The 23,060-nt window shown below is 44.4% G+C and overlaps 1 protein-coding gene across 8 annotated transcripts in view; it reads left to right on the plus strand.

The window, feature by feature from the left end:
- BEST2 (bestrophin 2) overlaps positions 1–23,060 on the plus strand; it is a 140,951-nt gene that overhangs the window by 76,249 nt on the left and 41,642 nt on the right. For all 8 annotated transcript variants that reach the window (XM_078689225.1, XM_078689223.1, XM_078689224.1 and 5 more), the window contains exons 4-7: positions 10,788–11,021; positions 12,404–12,558; positions 13,400–13,477; positions 22,345–22,497. In XM_078689225.1, coding sequence (XP_078545351.1) covers positions 10,788–11,021; positions 12,404–12,558; positions 13,400–13,477; positions 22,345–22,497 — 620 coding nt within the window. The remainder of the gene's footprint in view (positions 1–10,787; positions 11,022–12,403; positions 12,559–13,399; positions 13,478–22,344; positions 22,498–23,060) is intronic.

Genomic DNA, 23,060 nt, shown 5'->3' on the forward strand with positions numbered 1-23,060 from the left:
AGTCATGCACAACGCCATAACAGTACTGACTGTCAGTATACACTGTTATGCGTAAGTCCTTCCCAATTTTGCAAGCCTTTATCATGGCTATCAATTCGGCTACTTGTGCAGACTTGATGTTATATAGGTAACCTGCTTGTTCAATTTTTGTGAAAGACACTACTGCATAAGCAGCACTCAAGCCTCCTAGTTCATGTCTTAGACAGGAACCATCCACAAATAGTTCTTTATCATGCTCAGGCAATGGTACTTCTTTTATGTCTGGGCGTGGCTTAGTACTGAACTCTGTCAGGTCAATACAATCATGTTCATCATCATCCCCACCTTCTATTTCCAAGGGGTCGGGAAGTAAGGTGGCAGGGTTCAGAATACCGCACCTAACAATGCTTACATTTGCTGCACCCACAAGAATCCTCTCGTATTTAGTCAGCCGACTAGGGGTGAGATACTGTGTTTTAGTTCTGGTCAATAGAATTACCACTCCATGTGAAACATACACGGTCACAGGATGTCCCATGACAATGGACTCACTCTGTTCCAAACTTGCACAGGTAGCAGCTACTGCTTTCAGACAGCCTGGTAACCCAGCAGCTACTGGGTCCAAAGTGGCAGAGAAATAGGCCACAGGCCTTCTGGTCGTGCCATGTTCTTGAGTCAGGACTGACAATGCGCAATTATCGCGAGTGTCACAGAATAGGGCAAACTCTTTGGAATAATCTGGCATTCCCAACGCAGGGGCTGTACACAGACAGTTTTTCAGTCTTGTGAAAGCCATTAGACTTTCATCGTCCCATGCTACAACATCTGGCATTCCTCTCGTGGTCATTTTTATCAAGGGCCTGGCTAAGGCTGCAAATCCCAGAATCCACTGTCTGCAGTATCCTAATACCCCCAGGAACATTCTGACATCTTTTTGAGTACGGGGCAACTGCATCTTTTGAATTATTCTCACTCTTTCTGATGTGACTTTTCTGACACCCTTTTCTATCTGATGTCCTAAATATTTTACTGATTTCGCACAGAACTGTAGTTTGTCAGGGGCCACTTTATGCCCTTTCTCACACAGATGATTTAAGAGGGCAATGGTGTCAACTACACAGTCCCTGTGACTTTTAGACGCCAGTAGAAGGTCGTCTATGTACTGTACTAACACAGAGTTCCCAGGTAAGATCAAAGTCTCTAGACATTTTTTCAAGATCTGATTAAAGATAGAGGGACTCTCTGTATACCCTTGAGGGACCCTGTTCCAACAATACACGTGACCCTCGAAGGCAAATGAGAAAAGAAATTTGCTGTCGGGGTGCAGGGGTATCGAAAAGAATGCATGACATAAATCAATCACAGTGAACCACTCAGCATCCCAAGGAATCTGGTACAATATCACTGCAGGGTTCGGGACAATAGGGCAGCAAGGAACTACAATTTTGTTAACCTTTCTCAGGTCCTGCACTACCCTATACTTGCCACTAGGCTTTTTGATGCCCATAATCGGTGAGTTGCATGGGCTGCTCATCACTTCCTGTATGATGTCTCCTTCTAATAATTTTTGTATTTCCAAAGTGACACCTGCTTTCACTTCAGCATTCATTCGGTAGGGCCTAGTGTTAGGATATACTGCATTGTCCTTGATGGCTATCTGTATGGGGTCCACATCTTTCATCAACCCCACATCCTTTCCAGTGAAATCCCACACCTCTGGCTTTACGGCTTCCTGTAGTTCTTGGGGCAAGTCCTGCAGGGTCAATCTTTTAATTTCTGAGTCAGGTCTAAGCAACAATAATTTATAAATGCCATCTTCATCTGGGGTCTGTATTTCAACACCTTTTGGTGTGCAAAAGATGGTACAGTTCATTTTGCACAGCAAATCACGACCCAGTAGATTCACTGGACTGGTGTCACAGACGACAAATCTATGCATCTGTTTAAAATTTCCAATTGAAATCTCCATTGGTTCGGTAACAGGAGTACTAATCAATTGATTAGATACACCCACTACTTGGATATTTTCTCCCGAGAGGGGTAGGTTTGGAACGTCCACTGTTCTTACAGTAGAACGGGTAGCGCCAGTGTCCAACAGAAAGGTGACATCATTTCCGTCAACCTTTCCTTCAATATATGGTCCAGACTGGTCTACCGGCAAGGAAGCGCCAAGTACGCACTCCTCGTCCTCCCCTCTCAGGCCCCGTCAGTCCTGATCATTACAAAGGAAGGTATCATTCAGTAGATACTGCGAAGTTGCTGTATTTCTGTTCTCCCCGCTTTCCCAAACCTCTATCTCTTCATCCTCTGCCTGTCTTCCCCTGTATACCTGCTTGGGTGCTCGAGGCACCTGAACTGTTTTTACCTGGGGTTGAGTCTTTCTTGGTCTTTCTTTCTGCGTCTGTGGAGTTAAATCAGGAGTTTTTTCATTAATATCTACTAATTGGGGACACTCGTTTCGCCAGTGTCCAATTTCGCCGCACTGATGGCAGGGAAATTTCTTCATAGCCTCTTCCCTGCTAAATTTGGGCCGGGGTTTTCCTCCACCCCCTCCCCCAGGACCTTTGTTCTCCGCATTTTTAACCATGTTACTCAATTGTTTTTCCTGCTGTTCTGCGAGCTTCACCTGAGCCCACATCACCTTTTCCTTGAGGGCCTTTTTCTTTTCTGCCATCTCATCCTCGCAGTACTTAGCGTACCGTAGGACCTCATCCATTTTCTTAGTATGCCAACAGATTTTATTATCTTTTATCCACTGACAAATTTCAGGTCTTAAACCATTTACAAACCTGTAAATAAAGTGCGTCATGTCCTTCAAATCGATGTTATCAATACCACTGTATGTCTTAAATACCTGCAATAACCTCTCATAGAAGGAGTGCACTGTCTCGTCCCTTTCCTGTGTTGTTCTATCTATTTTTGTCCAATCAGTTTCTTTTGCGGGCACCTTTTCTTTCAAATGCTGAATCACCTGCTCATATTTTCGCATGACATCCTTTGATGGCTCCCCTGTTTCCTTATTTCTTGGGTATTCCTCACTCGGCCAGTCTATGTTTATTTTACACTGGGTCCATAAATCTACTGGAACCACAATGTCGAAAAACCCATCCAGGTCTTTCCACAGACATTTCTGTACCTTCACGAACCTCTCCACTTGCCTGTACCAGTCAACTGGTTTCTCTCGTAATTTTGGAAAATCGTTCGTGAAGGACACAATATCCTGCCTAGACCAGGGGACATGCACATATTTACCTCCTGGAACTTCGCGCATGGGGCATAACTGCTCAGGTTTTTCTACCTCTCTTAAAGCAAACTCAGGAGTCACTTGTCGGGAGCGAACCTCTTCCCTCTTTTTCGCCCACCTGCTTCTCCATTTTTCCACATCTCCCCATTTCTGCAGTACCCCCATTAATTCTTTAATCTGCAACTTCTTCCCTGCCACATTCAGGTGTTCTATATCTTTGTCTGAGAAGTCTGCTCTGTACGGTTTCTGTAAGGGCTTGGATTTTGAGATATCTACCCCCATACTAACTGCTGTTTCGGTCAGTTTTTCGTGGAGCACTCTGGTGTTCCTTGTAAAGCTTTTACATATGAACGACAATTCTTCCTCAGAGTAGGTATTCAATCGATCCAACCCCACATTTCCTGCCATTAATTCTTCTATTTCGACCCTCAGCTTGTAGAGGTCTAAAGGTTTTGTTTGCGGAGTCTGCTTCTCTAATTCCCGACTCCAACTCTCAATTTCATCCGGAGTTACCAGAGAGACATTCCTAGTACCTGTTGCTGTCTCTAATTTAATTTCTTTTGTATTAAAAGGGTTATGCCTCTGCTGTATTCCCTTTCCAGTCTGTTTGTTTGGTAATTCCAAGAACGCAACTTCAGACTCGCACTCACTGGACTGATCATCTATGATGATCGGTTCCTGTCTCGGGGCTGCCATGACTGGGGTCATAACTGGAGTAATCGGATTTCCCTGACCATTTCCGTATAACGGGACCACCGGTCCAATAGTTACTGGAATAGTCAATGCCTCAGGACTGGTATTTAACTGGGAAATTTTCTGAATTATTTCTGTCCTTTGTCTAGCTAGAGCCTCTTGCTCCTTTTCCACTAGTACCCTTCTTAAAGTTGTGTCATGTAATATCTGTGGGGTCAATGGAGGAGTAAAACTCGGGGCAGTAGGATGCGTTTCACTTGGTCCTCCCCCATAATTAGGTTTCGGGAATAAAGTTCCAGTATTAAAGGACCTGCGCTCTTCCCCATATGGAGGTTGAACAAAAGGCAGTCCTGAATTCGATGGTTTCTCTTCGCTTTCATACAAGGGTCTGGGAAAAAAGATTTTCGTACGTGAATATTTTTCTTCCTGGCTTGCGGGCACTTTGGGATATATATCCCTTGTTTCCGCCGGTTCGGGTTTTTCAGGATAGGGCAATACTTGACCACCCCCTCCCAGTCCCAGGGACCTGTCTTCTTCCTTTAGGAAGTGGCGTCGGGGAACATCTCCTACACTGGAAGGTCGGGTTCCCTCATTGTAAGGCGGCGGACTTCTGGTACAGATGTCATCTATTAATTCATCATCTGAATCCCCCAGGGCCCCCCAATGCTTACATTTTTCAGTACTTTTTTCACCCGCTCCAATGTTATGACATGCCGGCATCATGGGAAACAGACCCTCAACAATCATGCTCTGCCTCCACTGTTTCATCCTTTTATCCCTGGACTCCTGTTTCTGCCTGGGGTACCACTTGGTCAAACCCTTGTCCATTCGGGGTCTTTCTCTTTCAAAAGCCTCAATCTCCCATTCCTCTAATGCCTCATACTGCGTTAGTCTCGGTCTGGGATGCAGTTCATTCATTCGGGTTCTTAAATTGAATAAGATCCTACCATTGAAAGTACCATCTAACGGAAAAGCCAATACTCCGTCATCTTTTGTATACTTCACCCAATTCTCCAACCACACACAGGTATTGTACCCTCGGTCAAACATCATGAATGAGGCGGGAGTATTGGGTGCTGGGACAAGAACACCTTCCCTAGATTTAATCGGTTTGTCCGTTTTAAAATAATTTTTCACCTTACTTACAAGGGACATTTTTCTCTTTGTTCCGTACATAATATCGTATCTATTAGTCTTCCACTGATCCCTTTCAAACCCTAGGTGCCTTGGATCAGGTCGAGTTCCGGTAGTCTGCGAGTGCCACATACGACTTCTGCGCTAACTTTGTTTACAAACTACCTCCAATCAGAACGCGCTTCAGAAATTCGTGCAACCAATGGGTGCGCGACACTAAATAAGCTCCGCCAATGGGTGCGCGGCCCCTTCGTGAGACAGTTCCCACGCTCCGGCGCTCACCCCTCCTTTATAATTCCAGCTCCGCTACCCGCCCGCTGCTTCTACCAATCCCAGCGCGGCACAGAGTGACGTCAGAGGCGCTTCGCGACTGACTCCCTCCCTTCACAAGGTAACGGAAACTTTCTTTCTTTTAAAGTGCTCAGTGCTTGGTTATTTTACAACAAATACACATTCGCCACAGTGCTCAAGTGTCTAGACAGAGAAAGAATTCTTTTACTGCAAGTAAACTACTTCCATTTACTTTTCTCGCGCTGCGGGCAGATCTCTTCCGCCTACCCTTCACTCTAGCATCGGTGAACCTGTTATTCCCCTAAACTCATCCACTTCTTTCCGGGATATATTCCGAGTTTAAGGTTTCTCAGCGGACCCCTCTGCTTTCACGCTAGCTCCGAGGAACCTGCTACTCTTCCGATGTGACCCTTACTAGGTTACGCCACTATGGGAATTTTGCCAATGAACCCCGTTACTGTCATTTATTCACACATGTATTCAGAAAACCCTAGTTAGTGCTTCCCGGTTATCCTAACCTGCACCTAACTTTCCTCGAACCTGTGACCTCAGGACAATGGATTCTATTCACCACTTGCCCTTTCAATTCCCCGGGGAGTTCGGACAACACGTAACAATTCGATTTACAAATGCATGGATTAGTACATATAACAATATAAGAACAAGAATAATAACAATACAAAAATTCATGAATTATTTTTACAAGATATTATTCGTGCGTATTCACAAGAGATTGATCAGGTCTCTTAGAACAGCCGCTCTTATAGCAGCATTAATATAATAGCAGCTTCCGACTCAACTAGTCCAACTAATCCCTGCCTTACTCTCAACTAGTCCCTAACCATCCTCTAGCTACCAGAAAACTGATAGAGCGCGCGAGGCCACCCGACCAATAGTTTTCGCCGTTTCCGGCTTCAGGGCCCATATACTTTTCAAACCACCATATACATCGATCAGGTGACTTCACGAGCTCTATCAAGTTAGTGTGTGTGTGTTCCCTGCTACCAATTTTCGGTGCACCCGACTTACCATCCACCGATGCGAGTGCCTAATGACCACAATGAATCAGGGAGCTAGCTGTAAAAGAAAGGCAGCAAAATACAAACCCAACCAATAACCTTCAAATACTGTTTAAATGACCACGGACAACTGGAAGTTTTAAAATGTTTATCTAAATTCAATATTTTCTTGCATGAGGTACAATAAAACAAGGCAATCAATAACCAAGATAACGTAAATCACATAGGCAGAAAGAAATAATGACAAAGTAATCATCAAGGTACTAATAAAATATAACGAGAAAGATACTATGCAAGTCAGTATTATCTAAACAGGGATACCCTAAGTGTGGGTGACTATAGGAGAGCTTATAATGAATAACATGCTTCACTTAAGGTGAAGGGGCCTTTGAACAATCTAGGCAACGAAGTTCTAGACCATATCAGGAAATGACACACTGCTATGCAAAATATAATTTCTAACAAATGAGAAGACATAGGAATATACTTATGGAAAATATAAATGACTTTCAATAATTGCAGAAAGGCATGGAAAATATCACATATGCAATGTTGAACTTTATTAAAGCAAAAGTTAGAAATTCAGAAGGTGCAAGAATTTCAAGAGGTTCAGAGCAATATTTACCTAGAAAGGTGTGGAAACCAAACCCTGGCCACGGGTTAGTTAAGGACAGGAAACCCTCAAGGAAGGATACCCCTCAAAGGACAGCAGGTGCAGAATGGACACCCAGGACAGGACAGGATACCCTCGGAATAGGAATCAGGACAGGACCCTCAGGACAGGACAGCAAACCCTCAGGACAGGACCCTCCTCAGGACAGGACCGGAACCCACAGTTCGGAAGCAACGCCTGCGCTCCACCCGCTCTGCAGCTATCGATCAAGACCCCGATTGGGTCAGCGAACTCCCAGCTAAGTGCCTTGCCAGCACTTTAAGATTCAGTAGAACCTCAGTCTATGGTCAAATTCGGACAGAGTGCTTCGCAGCGCTCTGTATCTTCAGTCACCTATTGAGTGCGTTGGGTCAGTGACAGGTCAGCTAAACCAGACAAGTCGGACGGTTCACTAGGTGAACCCAGGGTAGATATACAGTTTGGGACAGTGGACCACCCCCCAATGTTGCAAAGTGTCAGAATCCCTCAATTTCGATTGGTCCTAAGGTAGGCTTTGGGTAACACACCAATCACAATACACGATTTGAAGCCTTCATTAACATATTTGGGTACCGCCTAGCAGGTTTGGGGTTCCCAGGAGAAACTGTGCAGAAACACAATGACAATTTAACATTGTATCATATGAGGAGCAACATTCGCTGTTCTCGCAGGGCAGAGGTGACTTTCTCAGGAGCATCTCGCCCATCACTGCCAACTGGCTATGTTCCATCAGCCAAGGTCCCTCGTGCTGCCGAATGTCGCACAGGCGCAGAAGGGACCTCCAATATGGCTCTCCTCTCACTCAGACCCCCATTTCCCGCGGTACATGAAAAGTAAGCGAAAACAAATTAATACATAATAATGTCATTATGAAAACACATCACAGGGTTTGTACTTTTAACGCATCATCAAGAAATAAACTTATTGCATCTAAATGTTAGCTACATTGATACGGACACAAGAGCAGTGGCACGAGCAGTACCACATGATAAGCACAGCTATGAATTACGCATGCGCATAACTTTCCCTCCACTTCTGCAGACGCGTCAGGACACGTGAGTGTGGCTGACGCATGCGCAGTAACTAAAATACAAGCGGCGGCCATTTTTAGGGACACGGATTAATTCATTAGAAATACACATAGGCAAGCTTCGGGAACTTTGCCTAAACAAAATAAATGTTAGTAAAACATACACTTTTGTTACCTTATTACACATAAACGAGGTTCTTGATTTCGGCAAGCCGCAAAATATGCGAAGCTTTGCTTCATCAGTAGGCCCTGGAGGCTTATTGGAATGGCCAGGTTTTGAGGGCCATTCAGAATTCCGGAAGGGAGTTGATGGTCCGGAGGTGCTTGAGGAGGTCGTTCCAGGTCTTTGTTGCGATCTGGGGGAAGGAGAGTCCTACACTTCTGCTTTGGTAGATGCTGGAGTATGGGCAAGGGAAAGGGAGGCGGAGTGCAGTCTTCCAGATGGTTGGTGCAAGTTCAGGTGTTAATTAATGTAGGCAGGTCCTCGGTTGTGTAGAGCCTTATATGCGTGAGTCAGCAGCTTGAATTGGCATCACCTGAGGTGGGGTGTGATGTGGGTTCGTCAGCGAGGGCGTAGGATCATTCTGGCTGCAGCGTTCTGTTTGGTCTGAAGTCTCTATAGCAGGTGTGCGGCGATTCCTACATAGAGGAGATTGCCATAGTCCAGTTGACTGGTGATGAGTGCTTGTGTCACAGTGCATCTCGTGTGTGGGGGTAGCCACTTAAAGATCTTATGTAGCATGCGCAGAGTGAGGAAGCAGGTGCAGGATACAGAGTTGATCTGTGACTTCATTGTGAACTTGTCAGTGATAATTCTGAGGTTTCTGGTGTGGTTGGAAGGAGTGGGTCCTAGGGCTGATAACCACCAGGAATTGTTCCATGTGTTGCTGCTGTTGGACAAGATCAGTTCTTCCAACTTGTCTGTGTTCAGCTCCAGGCAGTTGTTCATCCAGTCGGCAACATTTGTCATGCATTTGTGGAAGTTGGTTCTGATGGGGGTGGGGTCGTTGGTGAGTGAGAGGATGAGTTTGGTGTTGTCTGCGTAGGAAATTATGTTGAGACTGTGGGATCTAACGATGTTGGCCAGTGGGGTCATATATGCGTTAGAGCATGGGCCTGAAGGATGCGCCCTGGGGGACAGCAAGGGGAGCTCCTTGGGATCCGAGGTGAAAGGTGGATCCGATGAAGAAAGAGGTAATCCATCTGAGCGCCTCACCTTGGATGCTGATGTGGTGGAGCCTTTAGATTATAGTGTGTTAAGGTATGGTGTCGAACACTGTTGAGGAGGATTAAAGCTGCCATTTCTCCTCAGTTGAGGATGGTTAAGATGTTATCGGTGGTTGTGATTAGGACGGTTTCGGTGCTGTGATTGTGGAGGAAGCCAAATTGGGAGGCGTCGAATAGCTGGTTTTGCTCCAGGAGTGTCATCAGTTTATTATTGATGATCATTTTCAGTACTTTAACTTGGAATGGGAGCAGAGAGATTGGCTGGAAGTTTTTGAGTTCTCTGTGGGCGGCGGAGGCACCAAAACAAAAATAGCCCTTGTTTGCAAATCGAATAATAAAAATAAAAAAAGTGGCCCAGATTTGAACTTGTAAAGACATGCTTTATAGATGTTTTACAAGATGTGGGAGACTCATGCATTTATGCTTACTGCAGGCAATATTTGTGGGAACCACAGGGAAATCGCAAAACGGGCCCAAGATAGCCAACAAACTGTCTCATAGGCTGGTCTGTCAATTACCCTTCTGGTACCCATAGATTGCCCTGCTGGCAGTCCAATCCTGGCCTCAAAAACGGTGTTTCTAGCTTTGTTCCTAGCCAGACCCATAAAATAAAGTGGTTTTTGAAACTTGCACAATAGTTGTTTGCAGTGTCACTGAAAACATGACCCCTCCAACGTATGTTTTTTATCTTAAAACAATTGAGTGGTACAGGTTATAAACTTGATACAGCTTACCCTTAGCACTGAAAGGCACCATTTCAGCTGTCTTGTATTTTGTTGAACACTGTCCTTACACAAAATACGAATATGCAAATTATTCTGGACCGTTATCAAGTTTAAGGGAAAAACACATGCAGTAAGAACAGATTGGCATCGTGTCACTATTCCCATGAGCAAAATATCAGCATTATGGGTCCCTACAAGTAAGAAATTACAGAAAGAGCATGCAAAAAAAGGCTTCCTACAGCCGCCATCTTGAAAATGGACCAAAATAAGGAACAGTCTACTCTAAAAACCAAACTTTATTCACTTACTAGAGCACTTCCCCAAAATTATTCAAATGAAGCCCACTGGTGTGCACTCAGTTTTCACATTTCAAAAAGTTATGTGCAACATTTCAGTGGTAAACGAAAATTGTGAGTGAACAGCCTAAAGTTCTATGAAATGTAATTCGAACGTTTTAAAGCACGAGGAAAGAAAGGTTTAGCATAAAATAAGTCTTTGTGATTTCACAACTTTAAACTTGACCAAATGTATGCTTCATTCAAAACACAGTTGGGGGGGCAAAGTTTGCAAGCGTTCTCTCAGACATTTTACACTTTTCCCAGAGTAAGAGAAGCATCCTTTTTACAGAGGTTGCTGTCTTTCCTGCCTTATTAAAGATCATACTAATTTCTTATGCTATTCAGTGGTAACCTTCCAATGCATCCAGAGTATATCAGCAATTTCAAAATGTTTCTGAAACACATTTAAAATAATTTCAACTGTAACCAATCGATATTTGTGTGCATCTCAACAGGTTTTTACGTCACTCTGGTTGTGAATCGGTGGTGGAACCAGTACAGGAGCATCCCCTTACCTGACCGGCTCATGTGCATCATTTCTGGCAATGTGCATGGGTCTGATGAGAAAGGACGTCTCTATCGCCGCACGCTCATGCGCTACTGCAACCTGTCCTCCCTGCTAATCCTGCGCTCTGTCAGCACCGCTGTCTTCAAGAGGTTCCCCACAGTGGACCACGTGGTGGAAGCAGGTATTTCCAATAACTGGATCAGAGACTGGATATCTGCAAAAGTTAGGTGGAACCGGGTGCCCCCCTCTTGAGCATTGAAGATGCCATCTTAGTTAACTAGGCTGATTGAAGGCATGCTTGGCTGTCCAAACTTGGAAGAGGTGGATATATTACACCTTTGATAGCATGATGGAGGTAAATATGCCTAACTCAACTGGTAGGAATACTGGTATGCCTGATGACATGGTCGAAACAGCCATGGACAATAAAGTTGGGAAGAGTGGGGAATAGCCTAGTGAACAAGGCATGATTTGTTTATACCCCGCTAAGATTGGAAGACCCAAGCATATCACTTTGCGCTGCGCGAATACTTGCATACACAACCAAGCTGAGGGGAAGCGGAATATCCCACCATCGACCAAGTGGTGGAGGGCAGGAAGGCCAATGCAAGAATATTTAATAAGGCTGGACATAAGGACCACAAACTAGTCCGGTACAAAACAAGTGAAAATGTAGGTTGAGCTTGAAATAATCTGGCATGCCTGACCAGGCTGTGATGCAGCAGGCCAGGATGAAGTTTGTGTTGCCAAACCGCCTAATTTGAAGATTCGATATCCGAACAACCTGGGACAAAGCAGGTATTCCTAATCAAGCTGACTTGGCGAAAGTGTATCCGATTGAGCCAGGGGGAAATGGGCATATCTGACCAAGAGTAACCCACTTTTGACCAAGACTGGGAAGAAGTTCATATATTCAAGTAAGATAGGAAGTAGTTGTAAAATCTGAAGGAATGGTACGAAGTGGGAATATCCGATCAGGCGAGGAAGAAGTAGCTATATGCCATCAGCCTACGTGGAAGATAATTGGTCTATCCTAACTTGGAAGATGCTTGCAAACTCCTGTAGTAGTTTGTAAGTCTCAAACTATTCTAATTGACGTTGTCGGGAAGAATGAATGGCCAAATTCCTATGGCTCTTGCCTCCATAGGTAAAACCTTGTCTGCAGTTATTAATATTGCACTTTCAGGTTGCATTGTTCCTTGAATTGGGCACATGCCAAGATTTCCATTAATGAAACATGCAGCATGGGATGATAATCCAAGACCGTCATAGGTTCAAGCATGGTGACATATGGTAGCTGACACGCCAGCAACACTCATGTCTGCAATATTGTCACACTTTTGAGCCCTCATGAAAGCTATATTGGCACCCGGGTCATCAAGATATTTGAAAGTTTTTTCGATGTGTTCTTAGCCTCCTGTGTGAAGTGGTTTGTTTTTTAACCAGTGAGAGTGTTGGAGCACTATTAAAGTTAAGCTGTAATATTGTGGTGATAAATGATCTAATGAGGATAAAGTTGATACTGCGTTTAGTGCCCTCATGAGTTCTCTCCCCATCACCCAGGCTTCATGACCAGGGATGAGCGCAAGAAATACGAGGCTCTCCCCTCCTCCTACAACAGGTACTGGGTGCCATGTGTCTGGTTCACCAACCTGGCGGCCCAGGCCCGGAAAGAAAGCCGGATCAGAGATGACCATGCACTGTCAATGCTGATGGAGGTGAGATGGATGAGGGGGGGGGGGCAACAATTTGTGAGGTTTGAAATGGGTTGTAAATTTTCCTCCAACTCTGCGAGGTTTCTGGCTCCCTTTTAGGGCATGGTTTGCGGCATGGTACCAAAGAGTAACTGAGGTGGGCATTGTCCTATTGGGAATTGAAGGGATTGAGTGGTAATTCCTCATTGAGTGGTGAGAACGAACTCCTCACTGGTTATGGGAGTATTGAGAATTGAGAACTGACTCTTCATTGGGTATAGATGGGATGAAAGTGGAACTTCACCAGGTATTGGATGGGTGAGAACATATCAGTCACTAGGTATTTTGAGGGGCGGGAACAAAATCCCCATTGAATTTTGGATCGGCGAGAATGGACTCATCATTGAATTTTGGAATGATGAGAATGGACGATAGACTTCGCATCATGCGACCTGATCCTCACTGGATATTGAAGGGCTAAGAAATTACTGGATTCTTCATTTAGTGTTGAGTGGTGAATAATGACTACCATTAAATGGGGCTCATAAGAAACGGTTCTTTGGCTAACACTGGAGTAGGTGCTACCCCTATTGTTTATTTGACAGGGAGTTTTAACTTGAGGCTTCCCTGGTGGATGGGGAGGGGGATTGGGGATGGGGTGTGACAGGGGATGTTGGACTTGGGGGTGATTCTTGATCTTGGATAGCGTAGAAAGCACTCCTCCTAGCTGGGGTGAGAGGAGCACATGGTGGAGGGGAGGACTTTTACAAGACTGATTTAAAAAAAAATGTTTTTGTTTTTTATGAATTTTTATGGGGTAATTAGTGTGTTTGTCAATTATGACGTTTCTTTTTCTCCCCTTAAGGAACTAAATGCATTTCGTGGGAACTGTGGCATGCTCTTCCACTATGATTGGATCAGCGTCCCCTTGGTATACACACAGGTAATCTGCACCTCAAATCCTCAAGTTAGTTCCTTTGACAGCGGTGATGCGGGGAGGGGGATGATGAAGAGGGAGGGTTACTGCTCTGAGTAACTAAGAGGTTCTGGCTCTCACAAGGCCAAAAAGAAGATGCCTCTCTGGGCCACTATTGCAAAGTTTGCATTGGCAGAGGTGGCCTCGTAAGAACCTATGACCTGAATTGACCACACTCGCAGCATCAGCCAAAGTTGAACTAATTGGCCCCTTCAACCACAGCGCACCTGAATATGATCTTCAACCCAAAATCTAATCATTCTGTTCTGCAATACTACGTGGCCTTTGTCTGTAGATGACGCTAATGTGACCTTCAACCTTGGATGACTTCATTGACACCATCAAACTAAGATGAGTTCATGATCAGCTTGAACTCACTGTGACATTCCTCCCTGGTGTTTTGGCTTTACTAGTCCACCCTCTAATCTGAAATTGCATCCATTATATCTTTCCAAATCCAGAGAGGTTGAAAGCCTTGGGTACCTTTCTGTCTCTTTCAAAGAGATTTTGGGTAGAAACTAATCCAATCCCTTTTTGTGTTGAACCGGATGAAGCTACACTGCCATTATTCATATTCCATGGAAAGGGGCAATATATTTTATTAGAAAGTTTAGTGTGGAATGATTGGTTCTAAAATGTGGGTGTACCTCCCAAGAAAATGGTATCAACACGTCTCTATCTTGGCCTTGATTTTTTACTTTAGCCTATGAGCAAGGGGCAACAGGTGAACTGTGGAGTGAGTTGATCTTCTGCTTCTCTGGCTCTGTGTTTCTGACCTGTTGTGGCATTGACACACATTCCTATAGTTGGGTAAAAACAAGGGAATCAGATACTTCCCTTCCATTGTAATACCTGGCATTTGAAGGTTAGGTAGCGGCACCATGATATAGACATGAATCTCCACCATATACTTTTTCAAGGGAACAGAGTGCATCGACAAGTGTTTAATAAAGTTTCAGATGAGAATGGTCTGCTTTGCAATCCACTGACTTGATTCTGTCTGCAGCAGGTCTTGCTAATACCGCCCTGCCATTCCAGCACAGCTCCTACAGGCTACACACAGAAGTTGGCAGTGCAATGAGGCTTTCACAGACAGATGTTTTATTATGTATGTCTGGCTCTTTTTGTTTCCGGTGTTTGTCAGTGGGCATCAGTTTCTACCTTGTTTTAGAATCAAACATTTTATTATGCGGTTAGAGTATCTTATAACACAGCCCAGCAGGGCGGATGCACATTAGAATAGAACACAGCTTCTGGGTCTACATCCCAGAGGCCGACCCCGCGTAAGTGAGGAAACACCACCATCGCACCGGAAGCCTAGAAATCGCTTTTAGGGAAGAAAATCAAAAGGACAAAAAGAACAGAACCCCCCCCCTTACCCGTACCCCCACCCATCCTATGTCCCCCGCAACCCCCTCCCCACTCCCACCCCCTTCCACATCAGCTCATCCAGACGGCATTGACCCCCGAGTTTCAGCCTCCCTCTGCTCATTACAACTAGTAGGCTTTCAAGTACGCAGGCAGGCCCCAGCAGGGTCCAGGGGAATAAGTTGTAGTAACTGCAGGTATTTCGGGCATGTCACTTCCCGTAGCTCTTTAGATAACAATTGCAAGAACGGCGCCCAGAGGGTAGCATATTCAGCGCCTTTCCCATCAATACTCAAGGAAAGGAGCTCCATAGCAAGGGTGTGCCACAATCGCTGAAACCAGTCCCTCACATCAGGTATTGCCGGGGAATCCCATTGTGCTAAAAGGACTTGCCGCGCCACTAATAGCGCCAGTGCAATTTGTTTGCCCCTGAGGGAGCGCAAGGGAAAGAATTTAGGGTGCGGGAGCCCCAGTAGGGTATGTTCGGGCAAACTGGGCAGTGTAATCTGAAAAGCAGCATCAAGCTCGTTCAGGACTATTGCCCAATAGCGTTCCAACTTCGGGCACCGCCAAAGAAGATGAACTAGTTTCCCCGACATCCCACAGCCCCTCCAGCAGAGGCCCGGTTTCGCTTTGTCCCAAGCTTTGACGCGCAGGGGTGTAGTACCAATAGGTCAGTTCCTATGGTGTTAAAAGTCGTGTTATGAGCCCGATAAAACACCTATTCCCATTCCTTGGCCGATAAGGGACGCCCTAATTCTGTCTCCCACCATACCTGCGCCTTTATACGTTGCTTTCTGGGGCCGCGCACGATCATGGCGTAGAGCTCAGAAATAAGGCTGCGATCATCCTTTTTACAAATCAGCCAACGCTCAAAGACCGTCAACGATCTCTACATATGAGCCACATTGGCCGGCCGGGTTACCCAATGTGCCACTTGCGCATGAAAGAACTCATCTTCAGGACACAGTGGAAAGTAGTCCTATCGTAGTGTCGAACGGGATCAGTCCTTCTAGATCGAAAAGCATGCCCACTCGCTTACAACCCTTCTCCCGCCATCGATGAAAGACGGCGGATGAGCAACTCGGCGGGAAGTCAGGGTTATCTACTATTGGCGTCATTGGGGAGGGAAAGGTGGTCCACCCCTTGCGGAGCGCCAATTGATCCCATGCCCGTAGAGTCTGGGACGTCACCGGCGAAGAATACAACCCCCACACTTTGCATTTACGTGGCAGCCAAAGCTCCCTCCAAATGTTACAGCCGGCCATCGTTTGATCCATAAACAGCCAATGTTTACTGGACATCGGCCTGTTCCATTCCACCACATATCTAAGACTAGACGCCTGAAAATACGCAGATAGTAGGGGAAGCCCACCCCACCCAGGGCCTTCGGTGAGGTGGTTACCGTGAACGCAAAGCGGGGTCTCATTTTCCCGCAGGAATTTATTAAGGCAACCCTGCAATCGTCTCAACATGCCCGGCGGTGGTGACTGGGGCAGCATCTGAAAGAGAGAGTATACGAGGAAGCACTGTCATTTTAATAGCGGCCAGACGGCCATACCATGCCAATTTAAGACGCGACCAGTTGGCAAGAGACTTAGCAACCTGCTCCACCAGCGCAGAATAGTTTAGAGAAAGGGTTTTGGCGAGGGTCGGGGCTAAACGCACTCCCAGATACGTGATATCCGAATGCACCCATTGAAAGGCAAAGTCTTTCTGTAAGTCTACTACATCAGAGGCTGGTACCGAAACATTCAGGATTTGTGACTTAGCAAAATTAACCTTAAACCCCGCCGCCTCGCGAAAGTCAAGGAGCTCAGTGGTCAAGGACCGTAGGGAAGGGTGGGGGTTTCTACCTTGTTTTAGTGTCATGATAGCCTTTGTGGATCTGCAAGGGTCCACTTTGCTTAAGCGAAGTAAAGGTTTAACCACTATATGACATAATGTATATTTGTAAAGTGTGCATTCAACCTTCGGGCTCTTGATACTGAAATAACTACTGTTTGTTACCCAGCTCATTGGTACTCATCTTTTTGACTTCAAAGGATCAAAGGCTGAGTTAAACAGCTAAGGTTCGAACTTGTTACCACAAGGTCAAAACAGAATCCTGGAATTGATGCATTAGTCCACTTTTCCCAACATGAGATCATATTTGCTATACAGCCAAAATTTAGTGTCCGCTTTAGTATAAAGTCTGAGCTGAAAAAATTATGTTTTCTGAAAGTGTGATCCAAATATTCCTGCATTGGCTGGCAGTTTTCCACAGTGGTAATGTGCCTTAGAGAAGCTACAGAGGAAGCATGCTGTGCTAATCCTGTAAATGGTTTGAGCCTTGTTGCTTCATGATGATGCTTCATTCTATCCATCTATATATGACATTCCTTGTTCTAGATGTCCCATCGGCAAGGCCGGGGGAGCCTATGAGCAAATGCCTTGCCCACCTAGTGGGCTTTTAAGTCCCTCAGGGCAGGAGCCCAAAAATGAACCTAAAAATCAAAGGTCCTAAACTTTCATACGTTTCTGAGAATTCTGCAAAACGTATGGCGAGCGAGGCATATCTGTGACATCTGTAGCCCCTTTATTGTCTTAAACTGCAGCTGTTTTACCATTTCACATCACACTGTGCCCTTGGGTGCTCTATCTGTGCTAACTCTACTACCAAGGGGAAGAACGGTCCGTATCAACCTAGAAAAATGATCAACTCGTGCAAGGTGTCTGGAGCTTAATTGTGTCCCGGCCAGATCGACCTGACCTGGAAGCTGGGCATCCTGTTGAAAATGACCAAATAAACACCCAAAACCTACTTCTTAAAATGCGCTCCAGCAGATCAATGGCAAGCACAATTCCTTTCCTGCGTGCCTTAATACTATGAAAGCCCATATTGATAAGTATGATGCCCTTATCAAAGAGTCTGAGGCAGAGTATCCACAACTGTGGATGATACTATCAAACTCGAGACCAAAGTCGCAAAATTAGCTGCTGACATGTTGAAAGTTACCATAAAAATTAGGATTTAGAATCGCGCTCTAAGCGAACTAATCTGTGCATCCTTGGCCTTGGGTAATCCACCAATACTGGTAAGATGGAGAAGTTTATTGAACAACTATTAACGGAGATCCTGGGTAGAGACCTATTCCAATGCTTTGTCAAGGCTCACAGGGCATTGGGTCTTCAGCCACTACCTGGGGCTCCTGCTCGACCTCTTATGGCATGGTTCTAAACTATCAGGACAGAGACACGCCTTAGCAGAGAAAAGTCCCTCCCCCAGTTCTACCAAGGAATGGACATTTAGAAATACCCGGATTTCACCGTAGTGGTACAGGTGGTCAGAAGATCCTTTATTGACTTTAAAAAAAATTGCTTGGGGCCAACTAGATCCCCTACGCAATGTTTTCTCCTAAATTGAGCTTCCAGCTGGATAGACATGTTATGGTTTTTACCCTCACCTAAGGAGGCCTTCAGGGTACTAAAGGCCTGCATCAAATTTCTACAAAGAAAGCAACGTAATTCTCCGGATCAGCTCACAGACACTGACTCCACTTCTAGAGAGAGACCTAGTCAATGATGTGGGGTAGACATGGTGCCTCCCAATTAATTTTATTATTTATATGCTTCTATAGCGCAGGAATCGACCCCGAAGGGGTATCTCCGCGCTTGTGATCTTCCAAGATGCCAGATCGAAATCCTAGTTATAGAATGCCCTAGATCTTACGCAGCCGGAAACAGGTGTGTCTTTAGGAATTTCCTGAAAGCATAGAAGTTAGTGATTTGTCTCAAGATAAGGGGAAGAGTGTTCCACAGAGTAGGGCCCTTGTAAGACAGGGCACGACCCCCTTGTCTTGCCTTCTTGATACGAGGAACCTGAAGCAATTTAATTTCCTTTTTTTGCTAGTTGAACCAAAGCTAAGCCAGCCCTCATTTCTTGATTTTAGATGCATGTTCTTCTGTACATCTTAACGTTCTGGTTGCTGCCCCATAAGTACACTTTCTTTACCCGCTCTTGATGCCGGGGTATTCCCACTTTATTTCTTTAAATTGGATCAAATCACCTGCTTGATATTCATGCTTGTACTAGCTCATTGCCTGCATGTAACACTGTTCTATAAAGGGCCGGGGTGGATGGTATTGGACCGCGTTCTCCTTGTGCACAAGCACTAATTGGGTTCGCTTTATTGTTAAGGTTCGACGACTGACGGTTGGGGTCTTCAGTGTGGGTGAGGATGTTGGGATACTGAAGAATGTAATTCCCTTTTTTTTTTTACTACTGTTCAATGCTTAGGTTAACTGAAATACTCTGCCACATCTTTGATTCTTTGATATCCAGAAGACTGAGTTACACAAGAATATATTTTCTCCCCTAATCCTCTTCCACATACAATGACACTATTAAACTCATTATCTCAAGTGTTTGCGGACCCTTAAAAAAGACTGACCCATCTAGAGACATGGAATTGAGGTAGCCATCATTCAGGAAATGCGTATGGCCGCTGCCGAAACATATCCGTTTGCAGATAAATGTGGGCCTAGTAATTATTTTATCTTGCAGCTCGTATTCATTAAGTGTTGTGATATGGATTTGGAGGTCTCTTTCCTTTACTTTTGAATTTGTCCATCTTGACACAATGGGGAGTTAAATCTATTTCTCCGGTTTACTCCACGATTCCCCTCTCACACTCCTATACCCTGAATGTAGACATTCCCAAATTCTTTGAGAGCGTAGCTCAACGTTACTGCATTCAAAACGATTCCACCATTATGCGGGGTGGCAACTTTAACCTTGTTTTAGACCTTCTAGATTCCTAAAATCCCTTACAGAATTGGTAACCCCAATGTTATATGTACTCTCAAACAGTTGCCTGACTCTGATTGGCTTGATAGATGGTTGGTAGGAATTGATGGATGACTGCTGCATATTAATTTTTTTCCATTTCATATAATTTGTGCTCTTGCATTGACTTCTGGCTTCACTTCCCTGACAGACAAGGAGCACAAACACACACACACACATATATTGTACTCAATGTGTCTCGGTGGGACTGTCAGTTAAAATACAAGCTGAAGATTCAAGATAAACATTGACATCTTGTATTTTTTTTAAAAATTGACAGCTTGTATTTTAACTGACAGTCCCACCGAGACACATTGAGTACAATATATGTGTGTGTGTGTGTTTGTATGTGTTTGTGCTCCTTGTCTGACTACAGGTACAATAAAGGGAGAATCTAGAAGTGCAAGACTTACGCTGACCCTAAATAAACCCTGAAGAAATCACCGGTAAAGTATATGCAGGTGATGAAACATGTCGGTTGTTGTTTTTAATAGAGTGAGCAAACAGCACAGAATAAAGGTGTAGATGCCAGTTTAGCTCAGCTCTTTTTACACAGTGGTTTTGCAGAACTCTAATATTTAGAGATTTGTTATACCACGTAGGGTCATTCAACACGTGTAACACATATTGGTTTTTTGGTTTCATTGCACATCGTTTATCCCCTTTTCTTTCATGGTTGACAGAAGCTGATGATGATAAGTGGGGATTCAGGCTAGTACCAGCCTGTCATATCCTCCCCTGGGTGTTGCTCCCGTGAGGCTCTGTCAACCGTTCCCTCACTTTTCTCATAGTAGAAAGGTGGAGTGAGGTAATAGGACCAGCTGTGGGCCACACACACACACAGGGTTTTAAGTGTTCAGTAGCAAAGATAGTGACTGGGACCAGCACGTGCAGAGCGAAGGTTGATGAGTATCCTCTACCTGTTAATAAATTTAAAAAAAAGCAGAACCCACGTGGGGTTGTTGACCTCACAGTACACAAGGGAAGGCCACTATTTGTAGATAACGATGTTTTTGTACAACAATAGAATGATGAAGCAGCGAATCAAAAAGCCAGCATAACAAAGTACAAGACACAATTATTGGAGACATTTATGTGATCGAAGAAGATAAAAATAAGCCAGAGGTGCCCTGGCAGTTGTGTTCAGAGTTGCCTTCATGCGTGCAGAAACTCATGGAGACCCTGCTCACATGGGTACTGTATTTCCACCTGATATTCCATTATAAATTTTATGCACTCCATATGCATCCAGAATAAAATGATGTCCTTTTAATTGTCTAGTTCCCTGCCAGAATGGCTGTTTACTTCCTGCCACGGTCACTGCATTTAGATGAATCCTCCAGACAGGTGCCCAAAAAAGATCTCTTGTGTGTGTGCAGTTAGGTCTACACTTTGCATGTCCAGAAACCTGGTGAAGATTTACCCCAGGAGTCAGTGAGAGGCTGCTAACCTATGTACCCTGTGGGGCTGTGGTAACATTGGGACAATAGCTATAGTTTAAAAAAAATCACTTGGAGCTTTTCCAGGAGCAATATTGGCAAATATTGAACGGAGGTAAAAACAGGATGAAGGTACACAGTGTTGAGTGCTGAGTTCATCAGGGTGGCTCTGAAGCCAACCTCCCCCTCTTGTTACTACAAAACAATATGATTATCTAAATCCAATAACTCGGTGGCGGAACCATGCACCGCGGGTGAATCTATAACAGGTTCAGGCTGCAAAACTCTTGTTACAGGTGCATAACGTTTTCCTACTCGTCCTATGGCATAATAGAGACCCCCTTCATGTTCTACTTTTGAGGGGGACATTTTGGTTTAAGAATTTGTCAAGTTTAAAAGATTTTTTTGTGTGTTGTTCACTGCCTTTCCTTTTTTTTTTTTTACTGTTTACAATTGAAAGTTTATTTCTTAAAGTATATCAAATAAGATGCAAGCACTTTCATGACAAATATACAGAAAATTAGTACATTAACACGGAACAGTACTTTAGCTTAAATGAGGGGGGGGGGTATCTTTCAGTGTTATGGCATACACTCCCAAAGGGTCCTCAATTCCTTTCTCCAGTTATTTACATTTCAATAAAATATTGTTTGTTAAAAAAAGTGAACGCTCAAAATGGAAGTTAGTGCATTTCTGTTTAAAATAACTCCAAAGTTGAAATGTCATGCCAGATACACTAAAACATACAACTTATTGGACACATTGATCAAAAATACAATGGTATTTGCTGAAAATGAGCGCCAATAAACTACTAGGGCACCCCACTGCATTGTACTGTGAACAATATTCGTTTAAGTAGATTTTCTTTACATATACCACTAACTTTCTCCTACTTAAATATAAAATGTCACTACCTATATGGTGCGAGCATTAAACTCGATTATAGCCATAATGAATGTCGGTTTATATTTCATATTTTGATTTTAGAACAAGTTTACTCTAGAATATGACGTTTACAGTGAACCTTATTTTCGGTGTGGGGTGTGCGAGATGCAATTAATCTAGGAAACCTTTCCATACTTAAATCTGCTGCACCATCGGAAGCTGCTCTTCTGCGAGTCCCCAGTCTCCGTGCTGACCCATGGGTAATGTGGTCTTGAGAAGATGTCTTACCCAGAACCCTCTGCTCTCATCCCCAGGTTGTCACCATTGCCGTTTACAGCTTCTTTGTAGTCTGTCTTATTGGACGGCAGTTCCTGGACACCACGCAGGGTTACAAAGGGCATGACATTGACCTCTACATCCCGATCTTCACCCTTCTGCAGTTCTTCTTCTACACTGGCTGGTTGAAGGTAAAAAAAATATTGCTTTGTGTAATAAAGGGTCCTGCATGCACACAAAAGAAAAAAACCACTAGGCTCGTAGATAAGGGAGGAGGGTGTTCCTGCCTTTTACGAGTCCTTTTTTCGTCGTTCCGTACAGGATTGTCCCTGTAGGGTTTACTTACTCAATTAGGTTACTGCTCTGTTCGACCATTAGTTAAAAAAAGCAATACAGTGTCTATTGATTGTGGCACCATGTAATACAGTAATATACAAACCACAACCTGACATCATAGTGACTTGTCAATGGGCCTTTAATTTGTGGGTCTGAAACCCCAAGGTAGTGGAGTTTAATTGACTGAAACGAGAAGAACAGAAGTCCTTCAGCTGAGGTTGCAGGTTAGAAGTAGGCTCCTGGAAATACCTGTCATTTAGATGTAGTCTGTAATGATGGCATTGATTTTATTCTATTGTATCTCATCCAATTAGCACCACTAGATATGATCTACATCTCCTGAACTGCTCTCGTTAAACACTATTGTCTATGCGTCCCACCTTGGCAAATTGGTTGCTTTGGATTATTGAACTTCTGC

The sequence above is a fragment of the Lissotriton helveticus genome, chromosome 1_1 (assembly GCF_964261635.1).
Source record: "Lissotriton helveticus chromosome 1_1, aLisHel1.1, whole genome shotgun sequence".
NCBI classification, from domain to species: Eukaryota; Metazoa; Chordata; class Amphibia; order Caudata; family Salamandridae; genus Lissotriton; species Lissotriton helveticus.